The following is a 17,497-nucleotide window of genomic DNA, read 5'->3' on the forward strand; positions in this document are numbered from 1 at the left end:
CTACAAGGTGGGTCTGGTCTAATTAGTTGTCTAATTACGGGAGATATTTCATTATTTTTGGGTCTAGTTCAACGTTCGTGGCCTAGGTTGTATTATGTATTTCTACATTCTTTGCCCAGTAAGTATATATGTGCATTTAGAAAGTACCGTGTTACCCACAAGGTATATAGACCAGGTGGACTACCCATGTCTCATCGTTTTGTGATTGCCTAAACCATCGCTTTATTACATTTGTTTTGAAGGACCATAGGTACCTAATTGAATTTGTATGGAGTTATTCATATTGTACCTATCTATTCTGAACGAACAGCTTAAAATACCTATGAACTAATCATATCTTCATAATTTACTACTTTGTAGTCCTGGTAGCAAGCGCTCAGAAACATCATTGATGTTTATGTCATTGAGGATACCCTTCCTTATAATACGAAGTGGCATATTTTATTTGATTTTAAATGGGAGTCGAGACCTTCTGTGTCCCGGTAGCAGCGTAAGTGTCTAATTTATGATCAATGGCTCGGCGGGAGACCACGACCTTCGCTAGGGAGCGTCTTAATAGTGATCAGGTATAGTGCGGGCAGTGCGGCTCACTTTACCAGCCCGTTATACCTGGGTTGGGATACAGGACACTGGTATACAGAACGGACGAGTGTAGACTCCTAACTACACATTCCCTAGAATTTAAGTTATTACTCGTTTTAACTCATATCTTAGGACAATACTGAATGAATGGATAGGATATATACTGAGTATTTGTAACTTAGTTAATTTTGTGGAATATAATTGGGCGGAAATATGTAAGTTTAGAGGCCTACAATCAGTTTATTCCAAAAAAACAGAAGATACAATTCGGAAAACATGCAACAGGTTATCAACAAACCTAAGAGATTTAGGTTAACCACGAGACTTCGTCGTAAAAATATGCAAAGCTCAGGTTATTTGCTTGAAGATAAAAGCTAATCAAGTTCCTACAGAAATTATTTTATTATTAAATGTTTACGGGTCACATTAACAAAGCTTTAAAAATATTTAATTAAAGTACATACTACTTAATTAAACTTTGTCTGACGAATTAGAGCGATGAAATTGAGTTTTTTTTTTTATATTCCATTAATGTTTCTGCTTTAATTAAATAGGTACCGACGTCGAAAAAAATGGTTGTATACCTTAATAAGGCATACCTACTCACACATTTGCCTAACCAATATACATATTATTATGGAAGATTGATAATCAACTGTCCACGAAAAGGTACCTATGTAATGATTGATGAGAGAATCGAGTTAAGTACTCAATACTCATATGTATAGGCACACTATTATGATGATGATGAGTATTTGCCTAAGCTGTTTTAAACATATGTATTTAACATTGTTTATACGACAACGGTTTCACTCACTTGAATTTTTAGTCGCTATTGGCGACATGTTTCGCGCCCGTCGGAGGTCCTTCCTCAGGCTCGAGTGCACGCGGCGACTGCAACTCGTGCACTGATCGCGAGTTTCAAGTGAGTGAAACCGTTGTCGTATAAACAATTTAAAATATGTCTCACGAAAGTTTAATATCGATATTTAACATTATACGCATTTGCACCCTACCGAGGTTTAGTAATTATGTAAACTAAAAGGATGCCAAGTTTGGTGGCTATTTTGTTGACTTTCAAACCAATTCTTACCCCGACTTTGCATTTTGTTGAAACTCAAGCAGAAATAACGATGGCATAGTTCCAAGCTGCAAGTTAAGTCAAAACAAGCCAGAGGCACAGAATAAATAATAGTACTAAGTACAGAAGACTCACTCTCTAACAAAACGCGTCTGTTACGATCAGCACAGATATGGCCGCTAGGTGGCGACAGCGCCACGCGCGGCTTAATGCAAATCCCAAAATTGGGGCCGAACGGATGTACTTTTAGCTACCTGTACCAAAGCGACGAAATCGCGGAGTGAGACACGCCTGCCAGAGGAGTAGAGTCCTTCCTCCTGAATGACCTACAAATATCCAGTGCGAGTGAATAGGTCACGCTATAAATATATTACGGCACGCAGGGGGCTTAGCTAATAAGTAATGTTTCGTGTATTGAATCATGTAATATTACTAGAGCTAATGCGGTCTAACGAGAATAGTTTTAGGAATATTCGATTATGAACATTATTTCGGTGGGTAATTAAGTAATTATAAAAAAAGAAATTCTATAAATTCTTAATAAACCTAGATCCGTGAAAATTGTATATAAACATATTATGAAAATATATGAAATTATATCAGTGTATGATAATTTTTTACATTTTAAACATTTATTTATTTGTGGTTTATATGGTTTTACAATTTAATAACTTTATAAGTTTCCTTAACAATTTAGCGAAATTAAATTTAAGTTTTCGGTGGAATCATTGATTAGAAATTTAATTCTATACTTATTTCTGGCACGCCTTGCGTGTTCAATCAAAAAAAATCTAAGGAATATAACCAACATTGAAATTTTGCTTAGCTATTGTGCGAAAATATACAGTAAGATCAGAAATAAAAGCCGATCCCGTAGTACTATTAAGTATTGAATGAATCCGAGTATAAATGAATCATGCGAAAGATAAAAAACGCATATTTATGGTAATCAATACAGCTATTATAGCTGCTGACATATCAACAGGCAAACGGAAGGCAATCTCAATAAGTGACATCATTTAGAACCAGTATAAGTGAGATGAACAGATGACTGCCTGAGTTGACTCATGTATAACGAAATCATCAGTAAAACCAAAATAATTATAATTCTTAAGTACCTCATTTGAACTTTTAGGTAGATCCGAAGTTAATAATAATATATTTTAAGCTTTAGGGACTTTACATTTACAATATGTATTTGATCAGCGTTTATGGTAAATGCCTATATTTTTTTCTATTGTTATATTGTGTGTCACAAATGAGGTTTAGATATCTACAAATAATGGAATAAATTAAATTAAAATAGTATTTAATATCTATTGTGGTAATGCTTTGTGTTGCACTTCAGAGGGGAGTTTTTAGGAACGCATACTCTACTCGCATACATTAATCACTACTGGTAATCCTTTTCTATTTACATAGGACCTATAATTGGTTACATTTTTGCTTAATACTTGAAACCACGCTTACTATGTACGAGTAAATAAAATAATTTTAGCTATACGAAGTTACAGCACACCAGTGGCGGTGCGTCTAGATTGTTCGTGGGCAAGCCGTAGCTGACTTGCCATTCCTTTTCTTCATAAGTTTAACGAAAATGTCCCAAGAGCCTGAATATTAGACAAGCCGATGGGAATCGAGTTCTATGGACGCTCCGCCACTGCAGCACACGCCACTGTAAATAATTTATTGCTAAAACAATTTTTGTGTAATTAAATAAATATACAAAAATAACCATCCCACGGTCTGTCGTTTATAGTGTCGTGTATACAATAACAACTAACAGTTCATCCAAAAGGTTTTTCATGTCATTACAATTAGTCATTCATAGACGAAGTAAAATTCATTGTTTGTGAAGCACTCGTGACGAGCAAGAGTAATTAAAGACTCTTGACTTTACCACTTAAATAATAAAACAATCTTGTATCGCTTCAATGAAGAACAACAGAACTCCATTCATAATTAAATATGAATGTGTTTTATTCTGTATAATGTAGAACTTCAAATCTAAATTTTGTTTGGGATCAAATCGAAGTAGCCGTAGTATGAAAGGGTTAATCGAACAGAGCGGGTTGGACAGATGGCCAACAGTGGACTGAAAGGCTGTTAATTAAGAGCCATTTGTGCATTGTGCACTTCGATCTATCAGTATCCCAAAAGACTGTTGGTGTTGCTGCTGGAGTAAGGCATTGTAGACCTTTAGTTATACCCGTATTAAAAAATAACAAAACCTAAAAATTGCATTTCACTAGAGGGTGGTCGTACCTAACTACACCACCTGCTTTTCCATAAAACATATTTCATACTAATGTTAAACGTAATAGAGAAAACCCCGATCCGACTCGCACTTGGCCGGTTTTCGTATGTCAACGACTTGTTATCTCGACGCAATCTCGCTAACCCGAGCTGTTTGCTAAACTAAGTGCAGTCGAGAGGCGACACTCGACACCGTAACGTACGCAAAGCCACGCCATGGCTTCACTGTGACGATGAAATAACATGTCATATATTATTATGTCGATATTCCGTTGCTGACCTGTGACCGCTACAGCCTGGTTCCGAAAAATGTGCCCAACATTCGCAAACCATAAACATTCAATGTTGCTCCTTGAGCTGGTGATGGATATATTTATTTTTAAATTCTATTAATATCAAAATATTTTTACAGAATTTATGTATTCACTTCATGGCGCTGAAAGTAGGCGTCCGCGTATGGCGTGTTCTTGTACGTGACAGGGTTAAACAGACAGAATGGACCCTACTTTATAAACAATTAAGTTACCTATTTATAGGAGTAAAAACATGGACCACGGACGCACCAACGGAGCGCCTCGTTTTGTTCACTCCCTGAGATTTCATATTTTTCATTGGTTTAGTAGTTGGGAGAGGCGGAATTAAACCGTATAAGGATAGATGGAAAATAAATTAATTTAAGTACAGACATTTCTAATAAATTTGAAACAAATGTTTATCTAAATTATACGTTAGTAAATAGAATACCTTTATATAAAAATTATTCATCTGCCTACGTGATCCTTTATATCCTTGCTGAACGACTGAGCGTGAATAAGCAAATGTGTCATCAGGTTACAAAATATCATTGAAGCTGGCTTTTTTAACCAACAGCCACACCAAAGTACACTATAAAAGCCTACTTGCATATTAATAGACCAGTTGTTATAAAAAAGGCGCATCAAATACACGGCAACGAAAGCGATGAGCTTTCAGTCCGCTGCCGCAATCGCGGGGATTTTAAAGTAAGCAAAAGTTAAATGAAACTTTTGTTGACACGCAGTTCTGTTCGGTGCACCTTTGTATGGAGGGTAGCTCCCCGTTGGCAATGCGAATCGCCTTTGTGGTTTCGGTTTGTTTACACTGACTCAAATTTATTATAGTGCGCTTTTGAATAAAAATAAAATGATGACGATATTGTGTGGTTAATAATAGAACAAATGGCTATTGTTCTTAAATAAATATTCATCCAATAATTATAAACCACACTAGCGACCCATCTATTGTGGTTACCATTAATCAGACTTCGGTTAAAATGCAAAATGCTAATATCATAACTCCCATTATGAAATTCGAGATTTTCCTGTCAATAAACGATACAGCTATCCTAGATATATTAGTATAGATCGAGCTGTTCAGTATCGTCATCATCTTCCTCGCGTTTTCCCGGCGTCTTGCCACGGCTCGTGGGAGCTTGGGGTCCACTGACTTGACTGACTGATTAAAAGTCTCCTTTTAGAATTCTCTTTGCGTCCCAGTCCCAAGGCACCCTATATACCATTGCTTCGTATTAGAGAATCTCATTTATCATTAATAAATATTAGGGGGCCCTCCAACTATTTAATGATATTAATGATGCACAGCAAAAGCGCTGAAGCGCTGGTGGCCTAGCGGTAAGAGTATGCGACTTTCAATCCGGAGGTCGCGGGTTCAAACCCCGGTTCGTACCAATGAGTTTTTCGGAACTTATGTACGAAATATCATTTGATATTTACCAGTTGTTTTTCGGTGAAGGAAGATTCCCCAAGTTTCCCGTCTATAGGTAGGTTGGAAGGTCAGATGGCAGTCACTTTCGTACATAAACTAGTGCCTACCTAGTCAAATCATGCGATTCTTTGTCAAGCGGACCCCAGGCTCCCATGAGCCGTGGCAAAATGCAAGGAAGAAGAGAAGGGAATGATGCACAGCAAAAAAGATTGCGGAAAAGGTGTGTGCTATCGTATTTTGGTGAACAAGCTTTTACTAATAGTCACTGCTTCATTACTAATATTTTCTCAGCAAGTGAACATATCATATCGATACGAACATTATCTCCAACTCCCACTATTTACGATCTCGTAACAAGCGCGAAGGACATACGTATAAAAAACTCCAATGTGTTTAATCGTTGACATTATGTCATAGTTATTTTTACGGGCATGATATCAATGCCATTGACCTTTTATGCCCGCGCGGTTACTTGCTCGGTCCTACTTGACCCACTTGGCTTTTACTTGGTTTTCATCTTACAACTACATACATAGTTGCAATATCAGCATGTCTCGTACTTTGTCGCAGTTACAAGAAATATGGCGGCAGCGGATATATGTCACAGTAATTAAAGCGACAGGGTATTAAAACGGTCCGCTGGTTTAATAAGCCACTGGCCGTAAGCAACACTTTCCGCTGTAAGTATAGAAGATCAGTCAGTAATAAGACAATATATAGCATAGAATGTGTATTACAATAGTTGATAAGGAAAGCTTTACTAAAATTCATCGTCATCAATAGTTATAACCAGGGCCAATCTTTTTAATAATTTTATGTTCTTTCCGTAGGACTGAATCAAGTAAATACTTGATTACGAATTTGAATTTTGAATTGAATACTTGATTGAATTTTTTTTACGAAGTCGTTACCTAAATAGGTAATGACTTCGTAATATTACCCATGCACCAAAAATTAAATAGGAAACCAAAGAACGTAATAATACCGGTATTTTTTGTATGAAAAACCTGACATATAAAACATGAAAATACAACATGTAGCTAGGTACCCGTAAATGTGCGTGTCGAAGTTTTCCACATTACCTACTGAAAATTTAAAAGTTAAAAAGATATACGGGTATGGATAAGTTGGACTCGCACTACCGATAAGTCATATGTCATATATTCAGGTAGATACAACACACGTAAAGGTGTCAGACGGCGGCCTTGCACGCCCACCCACTCACACCAGTCGCACGTCTTCAATGAGCCGCAATCAATTTTGTGGTAGTCAAATTTTAAAGGTGCATTCAACGTTCTATAAATAACTTAACTATGTCGTGTTTGCATTGCTGTAGGAAAGAAGGCTTAATACTTGATACATTGAGTTCTCTTATATTTTGCATATTCGTTTTATTTATTAAAAATAAAAAAGCGGGGCGAGTAAGATTTGCTGTTTCATATTGTATACGTTTGCAATACAATAGGCAATACTCTTCACTGCACAACAACTTTTTAAAGAACACTACTGCATACAAATAAGCGATATTTTTCAGTCGACCTTTGGGAAGGAAAACGGAGCTGTTGTCAATTGTAATATTGCAGCTTGCGAGATGATCATTCCTATTTTTAAGTTTCACTATTCGCGAATTTACGCAACATTTTTACTTTTATCCCAGTTTTATTTTTAGACTATTTTACTACAGGCGATAAATAGTGGTTAAGCCGACCGTAATCCAAAAATACATTTCAGTTGCGGTTGAATAACCTCAATTTCGCTTTCACGTTCAATGAATGAATTATCGAGGAAAAAGCTGCTTTTGTGTCAAAGCTATGAATGTTATGATGAATTTGAATGTTTTGTTTTTGTCCATTTTATGTAAACCTGTTTATGTGCAATAAAGTGACATACATACATACATACAATTCCACAACTTTTACAACTTTTTACGACGTTCCGTTTTTGTTACACCCCGTGCGCAGGGTGTTAGATAATATACAATCTTAAAAGTTTGGAGTAAAGGGGCCCACTGATTAACAGTCCGCCGGACGGTATCGGCCTGTCAGTTAGAACAAAATTTGGACAGTTCCGAACAACTGACAGGCCGATACCGTCCGGCGGACTGTTAATCAGTGGGCCCCTTAAGCACGAAAAAAGTGGAGTTACATTGGCAAAAACTAATAAATTAAGAATGATGCGATGTCGTGCGATTCTCAGTCCACCTGCAGTGATAGGCTACGTTATTGTAACTTATGTCGGTGCGATAAATTCTTTTCAGGGAGGGTGGTGAAAAATACGTCTTGGCCCTCCCAAATATTAGACTGCTATCAGGGGATAGTCGGCGTATTTGAAGTGTGAACAGATGAGTTCTTGTAATGTCTCCATTGGGAACAACTATAACAACGCCCTAAGAAAACAGGTTCATTTTCCAAAAAGCTTTTTCTTTTCGGATTTTCTGACAAAGCAGGTCGATACTGTCGATATGAACAAATCTTGAGCAAATCGTAAACGGGTAGTTTGGTACCATTTTCGACACAGTTCACTAAACATTTGTAAATCATATGGTTATCTCTCACGTTATACTCATTGCAGAGAGTCGTGGTCAACTGCTAATATCACTAATATCAGGCAAAAATGTTGCTGGGCGTACTTAATATCTCGTCATTTACTTATGGTCAAGAACTGCATTACTAGCAATGCCGCAGTAAAGTGTGTTGCTGTTGCTACGACTCGCACGTGACGAATTCACGATATCAGCACATACAGTGTCATTCTATGGAACTTGCTATGTAAACAAACGACCATATTGAAATTGTCTCTGAATGATGAATTTACTAGTAACTTTTGTTTACATAGTTAGCAAGTTCCAAAGAATGACACTTTATTAAAATATAACTACATAAAATACAAACACAACTCCTAATAAACAAATATATTTAAGCCCTTATTAAAGGGGCACACGGACAAGTGGTCACCACCAGCTTTGTAGGCACTGTAGGCAGGTAGTATCGTCTAAGGGTACCTAGGCTAAACCCGTCATTGTCTTATAAGGGTCCTCACTACTCTCAGGAATACGGAGAATTCATTCTTACGTTACATCGGTTGAGAAATCCGTCTGGCAGACATGCGGGCTGGCTAACAAGATTATAGTGCGAGTGTCGGGTTGCAGGCGCCTTTCTTGAAACTTTACGCCTAACCCCGTTTTCACCAAGAATTATTAACTGTATATCACCGCCATATTATTCTGAATATCCAATGAAGAGCGCTGGAGAGTGACAGTTGTAAGGCGAAGGGCGAAGGCTAGTTAGATCTGGACCTTTCTTAATTGAAACTTCTTCCTTCCTCGTGTTATCGGAGCCTGGAGTCCGTTTGACAACTGATCCCATGATTTGACGTAGGCACTAGTTTTTACAAAAGCGACTGCCATCTGACCTTCCAACCCAGAGCGGAAACTAGGCCATATTGGGTAGTCCGGTTTCCTCACGATGTTTCTCACGAGTTTCCTCACGAAAAGCATCTACGTAAACAATTCAAATAATCTTCACTTTCTGTGATAAACTGCCAAAAAATGGAAATAGTGCTGCATATTTCGCGTAAGCATACCTAGGCATGATTGCATATGAAATGGAACGTCAAACGTAGAACGAGGCGAATCATCAATCAAGACTATGCGTACCTAATTGGTTGTATATCAGAGATCCGAATGTCTTCACGTTTTCGTTTTGGGTCAGCATGTTCCAGGCTTAAATGTATTTAATGAGGCCAATAACTTCCAATAGTTTTTTGTGTCAATCGATCTATGAAAGATGACGTCAAAAATTAAAATGTTTTAGTGAACACGTTTCACTAGAAAGGACCCAGTTTTCAACCAGTTAGTCTTACAGGATACAAGCACTCAGCCGTGACACCATATTTCTGGCAGTTAAAGTTTTATTTACATTTTAATTTATTATCTCATATAACAAATTATACCAAGATCGCAGGATGAGCTAATGTCTCTGAATTAAGCGCTCACACTCATCGCGAAAACATTGCAATTTTAGACTTAACAGTATCAAGATAAAGTTTACAATGGATTAACGCTAATAACTTTATCCGTCCAGCACAAACAGGGAAACTCCAAACTGACCATCAGCGGATCTTATGCCTTTGGAATAAGGCATAAGAATGGTCCAATTAACAATGTGGGCGATGCTACAAGAAACGGAGTTAAGCAATCATCATCTTAAGTTAACCATAGTTTATGTGCTCATTGTTTAAATAATTGTGTCAATGAACTATGGTTAGGAATGAATGGCGCCAAGCCAGACTGTGATGTACCGATTTTGGCACTAGAACTTGCCACATTAAATAACTGGTGCGAAGTCGTTCTCGTCACTGACTTACTGAGGTTTTATTGCAAGTTAAAGCTTACTGCCGGAACTTGTACTAGTAACTATTCATTTCTTTCGTAAGTATAGAGATTCGACAATATTTAATTATTTATACTTCATTCATCCACTTAATGCCAAATAACGTTCTCTACCAGTACACCATAGGAGGGTATCCTCAACAGCAAACATTGTTAAAAACGAAAGCTAGTCTATATTAGATCAAGCTTCTTCCTTCCTTCTATTGTTGTTAAGTTAATGATTGTTGTGAAACTCGATTAAGCTACTTTTAAACTACAAAGAAAAGTGCGATAACGTGAAATACCGGTTAATTTGTACGAAAAAATACCGATCCCTCGTTCACGGTCTTGGTGAAGGATTACCATTACCTAAGTTTTATTATTCGCATAAGATTTGTGTTGTTGGCGTGCTAAACTAAAACCGGCGGCGCTTTCAAGGACATTGAATGTAATAGTGCCAAATGTTTCAGTTTTGAACGCTTCTATTATAGATAAGTACCTATTATTTAATGTTATTAATGCGAAAGTAACAACTGGGTATCTATGTAGTAGGGTAACAAACTATGACTATTAAACCACCTTAGAATTTTTTTCTGTGTTCTGGAGCGCGGATACGAGTGTTATTTAGGCTGCTTTCGGATGTTAGGCTGTGCCCTAAATCTTGTGCATAGTGGAACCGAACCCTTAATATACACGGTGTAAACCGTGAGTAAACCGAATAATTTTAACCACGCATTTCTGAGGTCAAAAGAAGTAAAAAATGTAATATGAGTTTAGGTCAATTTCGCCAAAAAAAATTTTTTTTTTTGTTTTGTTTTTTCAGTTTTTTGAATGTATTTGTACATAAAATATAAATTTTATTGGTAAACTTGTCACTTAAAATTGATTTTTACATTTTTTTTTCGTGTTACCTACTTTTTGCAAAGTGTTACTTTTCACTTTTTGACATCTATCAATAAGGATATTTAGACTACGTCCCATAGCAGCAACATCACCATCAAAAAGGCCTTTTACACTATGTAACAATAAAAACCTGTTTTTTTTTTTAATTAATAATATCTCAGAAACTAGGCGAATTTCAAAAAAGTTTATATGACATTTTTGTCTCTAAATATGATCAGGAATACGCTGTTAAAATTATTCGGTTTACTCATGTTACACCGTGTATACATTACATATTAGGTGTCCTGTTATATCGCGGCCAAATCTAGTAACAATAAATGGGTCTGTTTCGGACATATAAAGTATGATCGCGTGCATGAATTGGATGTCATTTTTTCGTAAGCGCTCCTCCGTTACACAATGAGGTATAAATAATCTCAAGGACAAGAGACAAGACTGGACACATTATAACCGCCTTTTATGACTACTAATTGATCATTTTGAGCACTCCAGCCGACACTTAGGTGTTTGGTTAATTATTCAAGATTTGAATAAATAAAATTATAAAATTAATAAAAAATGAGAGAGAAAGGTAGTTTATTTATCGCTAAACTATCGCCCTAAAAGTCAATTTTAGCAAGATACGACACATGTGTAAATCCGGAGCCTATTAGGCACAATAGTTTCCTGTCACCCCATACCTAAGCGGTTTCCACAATAATAGCTTAACTAAAACAGTTTCCGATTTATCAAAACCACGGGCGAAAAGCGGCAGTAGACGTCTCGACATTGGCTCCAAAAGGATCTTTCTAATATTTTGGCTGATAGTTTAGGCATGTCGCATACGGCCTCATATTGAAGGCAGCGTCCGAAGTCAGAGACCTAGAGGGCACTTAGTGTGACGCGGGCTCGCCCTAAGCCTCGCACTCGATGATGGTCTAGTCGGCCTCGCCGAGCTGCGCCACCACGAACAGCTCTTCCTTCAATATCCGCGGCAGGTTCACTGTAAACCAAGTCCTAAGTAAAAACACTTACTGCGGCGCGGGCTCGCCCTCGGCCTCGCACTCGATGATGAACGGCTTGTCGGCCTCGCCGGGCTGCGCGACCATGAATAGCTGCTCCTCCATCGTGGGCTGCTTGACTATCCGCGGCGGCGATGTCACTGCCGACAAACATCAGACATGAATGAATAGCCTTAACATCAAAATAAACTACAGTCAGCAGCAGAAGTTGCTAAGCGGGTAAGGTGTGCAAAATGATCTTGATGCGACTTTGTTATTGTTAAGAGAATAAGACCATGCCAAAGTAATTTTGAAAACCTCGCCTGCTTAGCAACTTCTGCTACTGACTGTACATTATGTAATGCCAAAACTCACAGGGGAGAAACATCGCAAATCGAAGTTTTATGGCTCTACAGATATTTGTGTTCACAGTTCAGATAGAGATATAATATGGCATAATATAAATAATCCAATTACTGAAAGCCAAAATTCTAGCAACACACAAAAACCTAAAGTTGCCTGGGGCATCATCCCCAGGATGCTTGCGGTGTTTCCCCGCTGTAGTAATATCTTGGTCACTTTGATAACTTGGTGGGTAAAGCACATAATATGAATTTTTTTCTCGTTTTATACTTTTCACTTGACTCTTGTGAGTTCTTGATAACTATCATAATCATCAGTTGGCTTGGATAGACAGACATAGGTATCTTGAGGCAGATAACTGTTTATTTGCTGCTCTATTTGAAAAATTTTAAAATGCAAGTAGAGTGCTAAATAGTGAGAATATCTGAGTTTAATTATATCCTCCTAAGGCCCAAGGTCCTACTTATAGCACCTATTCAGTTCGATAAAATTTAGATCCTATTTAATTTGATCAAAGTCACTTTTCCTTTGATTTGTTCAATTTTCCAACAACACAAAAACAACTCTATTTCCTACACTGTAGGTTCAAATTACAGTAGCAAATTTTGGATGGTTCATTTGTATGACTGGGCCTTAGGAGGATATATTCATTGACAAATTTTCACGACTAAAACTGGCCCAAATGAATATGAAGTACTATCCAAAATGGAACAATGGTGCATAATGTAAATCAGCGGTCGGCAACCTATTAGTACCCAAGGGCCACATAGTAGTTAAGGAAGTCGACGCGGGCCGCACTTTGGTAATATTTGCGACTTTTACGTTTGTCAATATTACATACAAAATAGTCAGGGAGGCTCGCGGGCCGTAAGCGAGAGGTTCGCGGGCCGCATGCGGCCCGCGGGCCGCTTGTTGCCGACCGCTGATGTAAATGAACATATCATTCTGCTTCAGTCCGTCCCTCAATGCTGAGCATCATGACATCATGTCTTTCTGTCAAAGACCAGGTTCCTCCATAGGCTTCTATTCCTCACTATCGCTACTAACTATACCTATGTAGATAGTATTTATCTTCAATTTTTGTAACATTTAATTGAAGAAATTAATAATTAATAAATTGATTAGTGATAACAGTCTAGTTCTTTTTTATATTTTCCTGTCATTTTTAGGGTTCCGTACCCAAAGGGTACTACGGGACCCTATTACTAAAACTTCGCTGTCCGTCCGTCCGTCCGTCTGTCACCAGGCTGTATCTCACGAACCGTGATAGCTAGACAGTTGAAATTTTCACAGATGATGTATTTCTGTTGCCGCTATAACAACAAATACTAAAAACAATAAAATAAAGATTTACATGGGGCTCCCATACAACAAACGTGATTTTTGACCAAAGTTAAGCAACGTCGGGAGTGGTCAGTACTTGGATGGGTGACCGTTTTTTTTTTGCTTTTTTTTTGTTTTTTTTTTTGCATTATGGTACGGAACCCTTTGTGCGCGAGTCCGACTCGCACTTTCCCGGTTTTTATTAATTAGTGTTAGCTCAATAAGACATTGTATACCTCATTTTCCTGAAAGATTAAAAAAATCAGAAAACCTGGCTACAGTAAAACAAACCATATAAGAAACTTAACTTTTCATTGACTAATAGTGTATAACTAGGTGTAAAAAATTGAATGTGTTTTTCTTTAATCAACCTCAATTTATAAAAAGGTTAACTAATATTTTGATACTTAATTTAATAAGCTTGAACCAGTAATATGAAATGAATTAAATATGAGATACTTAGACTTTGTTTTCAACATGTTTTACATTAAAGACAAACTGTTTTGTGACATTACTTATGATTATGAAGTTAAGAGCCTTGGCAACTTTCTGATCACTGAACAAGTGTGTGATCAGAAAGGAGAGTAAAATGCTCATTAATGCAAAACTTTATATAATAATAATGAAGATACGTGCAAATATGCAAATACTTACATAGCGCCGAACAGTGCGCCGCGACCGCCAACAAGCATAGCAGCTTCATTGTCGTGCCCATGGTGCAGTCTTCACTCTTGTATATCTAACAAGAAACCAAACAAACTGTTAACAACACATTTCCCCGGCACACATGTCCGACACACTCGATGACCTAATCCGAATAAAGCTTGCTAGTAATGACAACACCCACTAAAAATAGTATCAACAAATTCACGAAATAGCCGCCCTGTTATGACACAAACGCGTTTTCAACGACTTAATTAACAAACACCGGGCTTTTAACAATTCTAATAACACTTGTTCACTAAGAACTATTGCCGGAAAACCAAGTAATTCCTTTCTTATTCACGAAACCGTAAATCGATAATTGCATTTCTATAACAATGTCACTAAAGTAAGTAAAATACTTTGTAATATTGTATTGGTTTCTTCTCAATTATTACCTAATTTCCTGCTTTATAATAATATCATCGCGGTAAAACTAACTGAAATAAAATAACAGATTTATAGGCGGGGCCTCTGAGATTCTAGCTGTCGTTCGTTCATAAATGGTTCAATGACTGACTGGCGCGGCATAGACAAAACTGACAAAACGTTTATGGCGTGCAATGCGGCCATGACATAAGTTCTATCTCGCTTTAGCGCAATGTATCATGCATAGCCCGTCTTGCTCTCACGGTGGCATAGACAATTAAACTAAACGCAGTTGACGCGTTCAAATTTTTTTTATTATGGAATGCTACTATAACCTGTGACTTATTTTATAAAGCTACAAGTTACAATTTACAAGCGGAAGTCTCTTTCTAACCCTATGTGTTAGAACGAGACTTCCGCTTGTAAATTGTAACTTGTAGCTTTATAAAATAGGCCACTGAGCATGCGTTTCAGTTAGAAATATAAGCGCCCAAAGGGAATCAAAACGTGATAAAAGCCTATAAAAACCAGTTTAAATTCATTATTTATTCGAAATCCGGAATCACGGTACAGAACCCTTACAAGCAAAGATATAATACTTCCATACTACGATAATTCCATACAAAAAAATGTCCCTTTCAAAAGTTCGTTTATATTACTAGCGCTCTGGTAGGATACCATTGTAATTAGAATTGACAACCCGTTTAGCCTGGCGGGTATTAGCTTGGCAGTAACCCAGTTCAGGGCTATAACCGCGAAAATCGAAGTTCGCAAATTGCGGGGATTTTTCTCTGTCACTCTAATTACGCCTTCGTTGGAGTAAAAGAGAAAGATCCTCGCAGTTTGCGAATTTCGGTTTTCGCGGTAGCCGCTCTGGAAGCTAATGGTCCTGGGTTCGAATCCCGGAGAGTCAATTTATTTTTGTATTTATTATTTATTTGAAGGGTCACATCATTTCAAGGAAGTCAATAGGCCTTGCTTACAAGTCAATGTCAACTTTATCTTTTATTTATCTTATCTTATCTTTATCTCTTTGACCAACTATATTTTTATAAACCAAGGTTCTACAGAGCCATCTTAATTTATTTGAGCTGTGCGCGTGTAATCGGTGTACCGGTATACCTGTGTACCTAATCCATTTGAAAACTTGCAAAATACGTATTGATTTGTGTAAGAGTCGTCCTTTATTTTATGAACCTGCCCTAGTAGCACGGTCGCATTTTTATCATTTGTCACCATGCCTGTCACGTTCTAACAAGTATGTAAGTGCGAAAGTGACGGGCATAGTGATAGTCGATAAAAATGGAACCATGCTGAGCCCGCTGGTTATCTTGCGTTATCTTGGTTTTTAGTGAAGCATGGGATCCACTCAGCAATTTAATTCAAATAATTAGCGCAGGTACTAATTTATACGAAAACTTCTACTAGTAGGTAGGTACTTTCTGACTTTCCAAAACAGAGGAGCTACCGCGAAAACCGAAATTCGCAAATTGCGGGGATCTTTCGCTTTTACTCCAAGGGGTCATCCATTAATTACGTCACACGTTTAGGGGGAGGGAGGGGGTCAAGAAAATGTGACATATTGTGACATGGGGGAGGGGGGAGACACAAACTTTGTGACGTCACTTTAACTTCATCAGTAACCGAAAATTTATTTAAATTATTTAGTTCGCTGTACATTTAAATAACAAGTTTTTAAAACGAAAATAGTTTTTAATCGTTTAATTTTCTTTCCTAAGCAGTTTTGGGTTATAAAATTACTAATATTTATATCGTCAAAACGCCTCCAAGTTCCATCCTCCTCTCTGATAGGCCCCAGAATCTTCCGCCAGATTTTCCTCTCCGCCACTAAGAGCTTGCTCTCTTCTTTCTGAGTCAGCCCCTGAGTTTTTTGAAAGACCTGTCCGCCCTCGGAATACCCAACTGGCGTGAAGTGGCGTAGAATAGGGCAGAATGGCGCTCTCTTGTGTCAGAGGCCAAGATCCTTTTTGGGTCACTGAGCCAGTGATGTGTGTGTATGTATATCGTCAAAAATATTTTGATAAAATATTAATAATACTTAGGTACTTAATTCGATTTGGCGATTTCGTAGAAAAAATGTGACGTCACACTAAGGGGGGAGGGGTTTGCCAAATGTGACCAAGTGTGACAAGGGGGGGGAGGGGTCAAAAAACCTAGAAATTGGTGTGACGTAATTAATGGATGACCCCAATGAAGGCGTAATTAAAGTGACAGAGAAGAATGACCGCAATTTGCGAAGTTCGATTTTCGCGGTTATAGCCCACAAGACGCCTGTTTTGAAATTCGCTCGCCTTAAGCGTCATTATAACTAATCTAAATTTGTGCCTTTATACTTATAGCTAGGCCAACAACGTTTATTCTCTGGTTTACTGCGGAATGGCCAATTTATGTTTTAGAAACCACTGAAACCAGCCAATCAATGTTGGTTGGTTGGACCAAAAGGTGTTCAGAATGAATAATATACCTGTACCCTATAGTCTGTGTCTTTAGGTACCTATTTGAATAAAAGTAAATAAAATCTAACTTGAGGCAGTTGAGGGTAGATTAGATGAAAACATTACATGATCAAATAATGTAGGTTAAAGTCAGATCGTTCATTGACAGATCCAGACTGTTTTGTATTTGGTTGGTTAACCAATAAAGGCTAAAACTACCCGAAAATGTACAAAATTGTTTGTTTAATTCGGTTTAAGCCGCAAACCTCGTAACTATATTTCAAGGAAATTAGTAAAAATTGCTACCTTAGCCAACAATACTTAAAGTCGTAAACCTCGTAACTCCCCCGGAGGAGTTCCGAGGTTTGCG

The 17,497-nt window shown here is 37.6% G+C and overlaps 1 protein-coding gene across 1 annotated transcript in view; it reads right to left on the bottom strand.

The window, feature by feature from the left end:
- LOC134680303 (neuroglian) overlaps nucleotides 1-14,844 on the bottom strand; it is a 49,197-nt gene extending 34,353 nt beyond the window's left edge. The window contains exons 1-3 of the mRNA XM_063539412.1: nucleotides 14,701-14,844; nucleotides 14,255-14,339; nucleotides 11,949-12,075 (exon numbers count right to left, since the gene is read on the bottom strand). Of these exons, the coding sequence (XP_063395482.1) occupies nucleotides 11,949-12,075; nucleotides 14,255-14,315 (188 nt within the window). The 5' untranslated portion in view covers nucleotides 14,316-14,339; nucleotides 14,701-14,844. The remainder of the gene's footprint in view (nucleotides 1-11,948; nucleotides 12,076-14,254; nucleotides 14,340-14,700) is intronic.
- Between the last annotated feature and the right edge of the window lie 2,653 nt (nucleotides 14,845-17,497).

This window comes from Cydia fagiglandana, chromosome 3, assembly GCF_963556715.1.
Source record: "Cydia fagiglandana chromosome 3, ilCydFagi1.1, whole genome shotgun sequence".
Taxonomy (NCBI): Eukaryota; Metazoa; Arthropoda; class Insecta; order Lepidoptera; family Tortricidae; genus Cydia; species Cydia fagiglandana.